This window comes from Sander vitreus, chromosome 21 (assembly GCF_031162955.1).
Source record: "Sander vitreus isolate 19-12246 chromosome 21, sanVit1, whole genome shotgun sequence".
NCBI classification, from domain to species: Eukaryota; Metazoa; Chordata; class Actinopteri; order Perciformes; family Percidae; genus Sander; species Sander vitreus.
The window spans coordinates 17,822,652-17,832,244 of NC_135875.1; the positions used below are offsets into that span (position 1 = coordinate 17,822,652).

General features: G+C 41.3%; 1 protein-coding gene across 1 annotated transcript; it reads right to left on the bottom strand.

Annotated features, from left to right (window-relative positions):
* Positions 1-973: 973 nt before the first annotated feature.
* Positions 974-9,080, bottom strand: ercc4 (excision repair cross-complementation group 4). Its single transcript, XM_078279656.1, has 10 exons — positions 8,768-9,080; positions 7,289-7,469; positions 5,741-5,936; positions 5,402-5,609; positions 4,665-4,845; positions 4,443-4,574; positions 4,213-4,317; positions 2,475-3,141; positions 2,256-2,368; positions 974-2,089 (listed from the first exon to the last, which is right to left on the bottom strand). The coding sequence occupies exons 1-10, from the start codon at positions 8,942-8,944 to the stop codon at positions 1,350-1,352; spliced, it is 2,700 nt and encodes an 899-aa protein (XP_078135782.1). The 5' UTR covers positions 8,945-9,080; the 3' UTR covers positions 974-1,349.
* Between the last annotated feature and the right edge of the window lie 513 nt (positions 9,081-9,593).

Consider the following 9,593-nt stretch of genomic DNA (forward strand, 5'->3'; position numbering starts at 1 on the left):
CGAATATTATATAACATCTGTGTCCTCTTTACCGGTCAGCATATGAACTGACCAGTTTCAGTTTCAATCATCAAATAGAGACTGACTGGTATTCTAAAGTGTTCCCCCAGAATTTTCTGTTACTAATGTACTGAACACAACGCTACTTGTGTGTCCTGTGTCTTGAAGAAATGCATCAGAAACTGAGCACAAGAGCAACACAATGCTCTGGAATGGGTGATTTCAACTGTAGGCCTACTTTAGTAGTAAGAACCCGCAAAAGGGACTACTTTAGAAAATACTACACAGGGTAGGTAACAGTAGGCAAAAGGTAAATTAGAGTTACTAAAAGACTAAGTACAATTATGAAGCAGTGGTATTTGTGTAGTTCCATTTTGCAAAAACTGTTGTGGACTAAAAGTATAAAGGGAACTATAGTTTGTACTTTTACTAGACATCTGTACTTGTTGATGCTTTTTTTGTGCAATTAAACACCTAATTATATATTTCCAATGGTGGAAGAAGTACTGATATACTTAAGTAAAAGCAGCAATACTACAGTGTAAAAATACTCTTACATGTGAAAGTCCTACATTCAAACTACAAAAGTATTATCATTATCAAAATATACTTTTACTACCAAAACTGAAAGTACTCATTATGCAGAATAGCCAATATCCTATTTATAAATATTATATTACTGGATTATAATTATTGATTATGTATGTTGTATGCTTGTTATGTCTGGATATGTAGGTTTTTCTCTCTCTTGCAAAAGAGATCTTGATCTCAATGAGATTACCTGATTAAATAAAAGGTTATACTGTATATAGAAAATACTATTCATACACTGCATTTTTTCCACCTTGGAATAACACTGACTAGAGTAAACGGTACTACTCCAAAAGACATCAACACTTGAATATTTTAAAACAATTTATGTTGAATGTATATTTTTCTGTGTGCTGTACCATTTAGGGTTATAACAACTGTGTTGTTCTAGAAAGCTTTATTTTGAAACAGGTTATACAAAACAATTGTAAAATATTTAAAACTTTTTTGTCGAGTTATTTAAAACAAATCTAATGATCCATTTTCAGAATAGTTTACAATATACAATAGAAAAAACACTGCATTATTTCAGTTCATTCTGTACATTAATATAACACACATTTCACTTTTGATGACAAAGACTCGTACTGAACAAATGTAAGGTGTGAATTCAGTCTGTATCGTTCTACGTTAACGTCACTGTCATCCAACTTTACAATGTAAAACTAATCCTGATACCAGGACAGATATATTTATAAACAGTCAGATGCTTTAGAAGAAGAAGAAGGCATACTTTCCCTCTATTTCTTTACTGCCTATCATGTCTGTTTGGCCTTCTGCACAGGAGTAGGAACATCAGCGACATTATGCAGAAACTCATACAGCAACTTAGCGTTGCTGGCATTCCCGAGTATTTCTGCTAACTTGTCCTGACTGAGTTTGGCCAAATCTGCCAGACTGTCTGCATTTTTTACAAGAACCCGATAGTTTTTTGTATTGACCCCAGGCATTTTCAACAGGAAGTCGTAAGGTCCGGGGTTGTAGAGGTCTGCCGATTCAGCCACCATGTCTGACTCGGCTGTGACTGCCTGAGCGGCTGCAGCATCGGGTTCAGAGCGACCTTGCTTCAGTTCCAGGAAGAGCTCAGCTGTGGCATGTGGGGAGGGGCACCAGAGTATACGGAGCCGGGGGAAATGCAAGGTGAGTAAGGTGAGTTTTGAAGAAATATCATTGGACGATATTTCATGACGGTAATCTGACCGGGCCGTTAAGGAAAACGGTTTTGCTGGGTCAAACTCAATCAGAAGCACTGGTTTTTTGTAGTAGCGGGTCATGGAGAGACACTGGGTGTAGAGGCGGCCGCTCTGCAACGAGCCAATCAGATCACTGACGCTCTTGCGCTCGACGCATGTCTCCGGGGTCAGGATGTAGTCACCTACTTCTAGGGTGACAGGCTCGATGTCTAGCCCACGGCGGTGCAGCAAGGAGGGCAGTTCACTGCGGAACTCCCTCATGTCCACGATGACCCGTGAGGGCTCTTTGGGCTGCTCCTGGCCTCCTGGTTGTTGGACAGAAAATGGAAATACTAAATAATCAGACACTTATTCAAGAACACTTGGGACCTTTGAAGGAGATGACAAAGTAAACTGTCCTGGAAATTCAAAGAGAATAAAAAAAACAGGGAACAAATCTACACTTTTCAAAAATGACTAAAATAGACATGCCTGCTTTGCGGGTGTTAGTGGTGGCATTGGCAGGCTCTAAATTTCTAGCAAGGTCCAGGTTGGTGTCTTCTCGCCCCTCCCTCTCCTCTGGGACGACCATAGTAGCCTTTTCCCTGCAGAGAAACAAACATACAAGCAGCAATGAGAAGCCGACACTTCAACAAAACACACATCAACAGATAATCCCCGGGTACTTGAGGAGAAAGAATTAGTTCTGACCTGATCAGGTGTTCAAAAGCTTTCTTTTCCTTAGACAGTGCCGTCAGGTACTTCTGTTCTTCTGTCGAGCCTCCGTAGATGAGGAAATACACCCTCAGTGCCTTACCGGGCCGGCTAGCTTTGTAGATCTCCAGCTGGCGGACGAAACTGAGTTCAGCGTCGTACAGCACCACAAAACCGGGCTCCACCTCATGCAGCACCCGCGTCAAGCTGTGGGGGTCAGTGAGGCCTTTCAGTGGGTGGATGACAGTCAGCGGCTCCTTTAGGACGCCATAGTAGGCATCCGATGACAAATCCAGCTTCAGCTGTTCTTCCTCCCCTCCGTCCTCCCCCATCAGTTCATCCTCATCTCCACTGCTGCCCATCGCAGCTGCTTCATCCATCTCCTCTTTCCCCACCATCTGGGTCAGGGTCAGGGATGGCCTTTTTTTACTCTTTGTGGACTTTGTGTTTTTTTTCTGTGCAGGCTCCTTTCCCTTGGCTCTTTTTTTAGGCCAGCCGTTGCCCTTTTTGTGCAAGTCAAGTTCAAAGGCAGCGGCTGCAGCAGAGTCCCGTTTACCGATTGTGCGAGCATATAGTCGGTTAAGCATCCAGTCAGAGCCGCGCCTGATGTACTGCTGCAGCTGGGCACAAGTCCTGTCATCACTGGCACAGATCAGCACACGACCTGGCGGCGGCATGTTAAGCAGTTAGACGGATACCTCTCCTATCGTACCTTTACGGACACCACCATTTATCTCAACCAAGTCATACTTAACATCTATCATCAATGAAGGTAAAATAATGAATGTGTATCAACAGAATGTCCCAGTTTAAAGAAAAAAGAAGAGCCTGATGCTTCCTGTTCCATTGTCAGATGAGCCCCTGTCCTGACACAGAGGAGACTTGTTGTTCGGTGCAGTTTCAACTGTTTAGCCATTACTTTAAGCTAACTGTTTCAACTTATCTGCAAACTAGTTTTCATGCACTGTCAATATGTGGGGATTAAATGTTTAAACAGCTGAATCAAACTGTGGATATATTCTTGTATCCAAATTGTGATTTCTATTTCTTTCAAATTCCTTGAGCTACTCCACAATATTTCCATGTACCCCCTATCAACTGTAGAAGTACTCTTTGGGGTACTAGTACTCCTGTTTTAGAATCACTGGCTTATTGGCACACCTAAATGGAACACAGCCATCGTCAATGTTATAAGTTAAACCCGGGCTTTTCCTGCTATGACCAGCAAAAATATCTACTGGGAGAAAGCCCTATACCATACTGAGTATTTTCAAATTCAGTACAGCGCACGTGTGTGTGTGTGTGTATGTAACGTGTGTATGATAAAGTCTAAAACGCAGTAGCACAAGGCAGTGAACCAGGACAAACCAGCACACCCTGAGGACGACTTTGTGATACGTCTGCTGTGTTTAGGCTGACCTCTGCTGGTTCTACATTTAAAATTCAATTCAATTTGTAGATTTCATCTATTTATATACTTTCCCCATGTAGATTCAGAGGCAATTTCAATGGACAACAAAACCACCTTTTAGAAACTAGTAGTCGTTTCTATGAAATTATGTTAATATTTTATATATTAATATATAATCATACAGTCTATGGGTTTATCTCACACAAAACTGCTGTATACCTGCGCTGCGCTTTGCCTCTGCGCCGTACCTTGCAGTGCGCAAAGAGCACATTTCTTATCACGTGTAGGCGGCTTTATAGTGCTTTAACAGAACTGAGCTCTAACCTGGTTCATCTTCGGAGCTCTTGTTCTCCTTCTCAATCTCCTGCAGTACCTCTGTCAGAGCATCCCACTTCGGGCTCTTTTCCAGCACCAGTTCTCGCTTCACCTCTGAAACACGCACATACACTGAGCCTTGAGTAACTCCAACATCAGTACACACACACAAGCAAATAATGTTGCGGATATCTACTCTGAAGAACACAATGTCTGAGAACTGTTCATCGGTCAGTTACCTAAGGCAGAGGACGACTTCGGTTTCTCTGCCTCCGCTCCCACTTTGAGTTTCTTTTTGCTCTCAGGGATGCGGTACACTCTACCTCTGGCATTCATAAACATGGAGGTACTGGAGTCGAGGAACAACCACCCTGATGGATGAATCAAACATGGATAAAGGTGGCTCACCACAAAGATTAAGCACAATTATTTACCCCAAGTACTTGCAAGTTCTAGTTTACCTGAATTGGATCCAAAAATCTTTTGGCTGGAGCGCAGCGACTCGAGCAGATTGAGGAAGGTGACGCAGTCGTACTGGGTGAGGTAGAGCAGGAGAACCCTCAGCACTTTCAGGTCCTGGACCAGGGCCTTGGTCTTTGCTCCAAGCTGGTGCCACAAGGGGTCCAGGTAGTGACGGATGGTCTGGATGGGAGTAAGGCAAAACACAGCCTTAAAAATTCAACTCACATATAGGTCATCAACAAGGCGTTTGGACGACAACAACAGGTGTGTTGTTACAGTATAAGTCAGATTTTCTACTCAGTCATAGTATTACTGGGGTTCTCCAGTTATTTGTAATGACTGCAAAAATCGTCTGTGTCCAAGTGAATCTGGCACATCTGTATATGACTTTAAAGTGAGCGGTAAATCTTTGCCAAACACAAAAGTCATCTGATGATATTAGTCTTGTGTGAATAGTCAACTATAGAATTTGGGGTCATATTTTTTCTGTGTAGAGGATATTTTTCAAATGTTTCCGGACACTTCTCCATTAAGAAGGGTGTAAGCTGTACCTTATTAACAGCTTTAATAGCATTTTGGGTGCCAATTTAGGAGGTTCATCTTGCTATTTAGCATTGACACTACTCGTACTTTTCTTCTTGCCCTCATTACATCAGGCCGTCTAAAACATAAGTAGAATTTGTTATATTTCAACATCAAATTCCATGCCAAAGCAGTCATAAACACAGTGGCAGACCTTTTCAAAGGCGTTGCCGAGCGTGTTCTCCACGGAGAGGTCCTCAGCTTCCAGGGTGGGGTTGTAGCGTTTCAGCTCCTTCAGACAGGCGCTCATGATATCCAGGATGGAGCTCTGGATGGCCCTCATAGCCGGCGTCAGTGACACATGGAGCTCGACCACGTCGGGCTTGTGCCTGTCCAGCGCTGTGTTTACTGATGCTTGAAACCTGTTGAACCAAGCAGGTTTAGAGAGCAAAGGTGAAGAAGGATGAGGGAGGGATGCAGTCTTTGTGAAATTACACGTGGGCTTTTTCTGCTATGTCTGCTGTGACAAAAGGTCTATTATGTTCGATGGTACCTGGGCCACAGGTAGAGCTTCTTGACGAAGAGGTTCCTCATCACACGCTCCACCTGGCAGAAGCCCGAGGAGAAGGACGTGGCCTTGTCAGTGAAGGCTTTAATGAAGCCTGTCTTGTTCTTCTGTCTGAACAGACGAAGGATGAAGGCCTCCTGACACGATTCAATGATTTTATGAGCACGATACACCAGGATGCCTGAGGGGGTGGTACAGAAAGATAGTCTGTGCATGTTAGTCTGGGTTTCTGTTTGGTACTGAGACCACACTGAGTGACCAGACAAATAGAGAATTTTGTAAATTGTGCAGTGCAACACCCATCAATGAATATGGGGGGGGGAACGTATTTGATGAAATTGGTTTTATTGTTTAGTTATGATACATTTAGCTTTATACTTAACATGAAATGCTTGTTTTAAAGTGTATTTTACTCAATCTGTATATGGTTAAAGAGTTTGACTTTTAGATGAAAATAATCTGCGGGTTTTTTTTTGTGTTTCTCAAAAGACTATAACTAAAAGATATTGGCCAATTTATTTTTTTATCTCTCTTGTTAGTCCCCATATTAAAAGACATGTCTATCAAATTGTGAGTGACAACATGCTTGAAATATTGTTGGACAGGGCATTTAGTATTACTATTGTTCCTTCATACCTCAAATGGACAGCGCTGTAAGCACTGAAATGCCTTTAAAACTAAAATATAACCTTTTGTCATAACAGTAACTGACTGTAGTAGTGTCTAACAGTACTACATGAATCAGATCATCTGTGAAAAAATAATGTGTTTTGCCTCCTCCTGGTGCTCCAAATGGCATAAGGGGGAAAAAAAACAACCAATCAGAGCAGAGGAGTCTCTAACAAACTGTCAAACTAAAATGTTTTCAGAAACATATTTTAGTGTACTGTTTAGCTGTAAAATGAGAAGGTTTGCTCCGGCCGGTTTTGGATCGACTTGGTCACAAACGTTCTCACTTTACAGCAAACAGAACAGTAAAATAGTTGTATCAATTATTAATCCTACATTAAGGCCATTCAAAAAAAAAAGAAATCTGTAAACACAGGTGTAAACATGTACGTGATAACTGACATAACATTATATAGGATGCAAATATAAAATTCATAAGCATGTGTTGTTACCAAAGTAAATTAAACTAATAATTGTTGGTGATCCATTAGTCTCGCATTGCCAGACCTTCCTCCGCAGGCTAGTCCACACAACATTCCGGGATGGGAGAAAAACGTTTATTGGCATTTCTTTAAACCAATCACAATTGTTTTGGGCGGTGCTAAGCAGAGAGCGGAGCAACGGTGCCGCTGCAAAACAGCCTCAGGAAGGACCTTGTTTTGGTGGAACACGTGTACGTTTAAAGGTAGTTTTAGTCGTACAACAGAAACTCAGATTGGACAGATAGTCTAGCTAGCTGTCTGGATTTACCCTGCAGAGATCTGAGGAGCAGTTAACCGTTCCCGGCAGAACGAGAGCAATCCCGGAAGTGGAACGTCTAGACTTATCAATCAATAAGATCAAACTAACAGGCAAGCGTCTGACCTGATATGAGATGAGCGGGGATGCGGTCAGTGAGGAAGTCGACCACCAGGATTCTGCTGGTGACAAACAGCACTCCTCCTTCAGTGTAAACATTATAGCGCTCAGTGCTCTGCACGTCGCTGGTCACTGTCCTGGGTAGGTGGGTCACACCCTCCGCTCGCAACTGCTCCGTGAAATATTCCTGAGAAGGGAAGACAAGAAAGAAAGCATTTAGTTAAACCTGCTCTAAGTACCTTTTAGGGCTGCACGATGTGAGGAAAATATCTAATTGTGATTATTTTGACTGATATTGCGATATGATTCACGATATTGGAGGGAATGATCATCTTTGTATCATTATTTGCAATTTCATTGAAAAAAATAAAAAATAAAAATAAATAAATAAATATATATATATATATATATATATATATATATATATATATATATATATAAACACAACAAATATGTTTTCTTTAGTCTGTAGGATAGGATTTGTAGGCCGGGATGTCTCTGCAATACCATAATACTTTATTTGAATGGTTTGACACATATTTTGTCTTTAAAAATATTGCGCCCCCCTGCAATTTGGATATTGCACTAGTTCATATTGCGATTTCGATAAAATTGTGATTAATTATGCAGCCCTAGTTCCTTTACATATTGGATGCAGCTAGCGGTACCTGTAAAACTGTTAAAAAAAAAAAAAAATGTTTACGCAGTGATCTGGTGGCAAATCTTAAGGGTTTTCTGTGAAAAAAAGGGCAAAGCCTGTGTGACTACAACGTAACGGTACGTGTTTTAAATGACAATGTTTTGATCCTACAGTGCAACAATAGGCCACTGGCTGTTCCCTCTATGAGGTGTGAAATTGCCCCAGAAATTTAATAAGGATTGGACATGGGAAGGCAGCCACAAAGAGATGTCTCGTGAGGTGCATTACAGTAGTGTAGTTTCTAATAACAAATAGGCCATTGTGATGCTACATAGACCCTTTTCAGACAGACATTTTTGACATGTTAGATCAGGAAAAGCACATGTGTATTGTTATAATAATATGACTTCATTCCAATAAGTGTCCCAGTAGCCCATGACAGTGAGTGAGCATGCATATTATCAGACCTCTGGAAATTGCTCACCTGAATGGAATGCAGCAATCATTAATGTTATTAATTCCACCTGTGCTTTTCCTACTTTAACAAGTCTGCTGCGAAGAGAATGCATTGTTCCCTTTATGTTGATGGTAGGACTAACGTCAGTACTTGCTTATGAATTATTTTCAAACAGACACCATGTTTGAATGTCTTAGACCTAATTTCTGAAAACCATCTACAAAGCTCTGTTCTTGTCATCTCGAGTTATATTAGCCTACTTACTTTATCCATATTAGCCACCTTGTCTAGTTACGCTAGCTACATCGTTAGCAACAAGTTATGAAGCCAAGCAGAGACATGTTTAGATAGTATAACCTAAGTTAACACTAAGCTATGCGCTCCTCACCTGTTCTGGTGTGGTTGTGTTGAGCAGAAGGACCAGGCTGCCTTGCTCCGAGTAAACCCGCATGAACTGCAGCAGGATGCGGTCTATCCCCATCCCCTCCGCTACCACTAGCAGCCCGTCACAGCCGAACAGACTCAGAAATATCTCAGTCTCAAACTCCAGCAGCGGCCCCGCCATGTTGGCGGCACAAGAACCACGAAAACAACCAAGTTTTCTCTTACTCCCAGTGATAAAAGTTACCAAAAAGCGACAGAAGTCTCATGAGAGACAACAGTGGGGCGCTCGCATCTGGTTAGTCAATGTTTTGAAGTTGCACATCCGGTCACGTGATACTAAAAAAAAAACAAAAAAACGAGAACGTGATAAGTGAGCGTGCCAAGGGCGTCATCTAGTGACATGGAGGACAAGATGTTCTGTTTTTACAAGACTTCAGAGTTTGGTTGCTTATGGTTTATTCAATATGAAACGAATGCAGATGTGCTTTTATCTCTTTGTAAATAGTTCATTATCACATTCACATTAACATTGAAAAACTCTTCCATGTTGAGATTTTTTTTTAAATTTGACTGCAGACCAGACCTAACTTAATGAAATCCTATCTCACCAGTTTTGATTCCCCAAACTCACAACTTTTTGATGTCAGATTTTCCCATAAGCATTTAAACGCACCAGTTATGATATTAAACAGTCTCTGCTATCAAATTTATTCAAACAGAATGCTAATGTAATAATGATAATGTCATGTTGATTTTAGAACATGAAAATGAACCACTTTGGAGAAGGGTTAGCGGTATACGTGCAGTTTAGTGTCCCAAATTATTTTCCA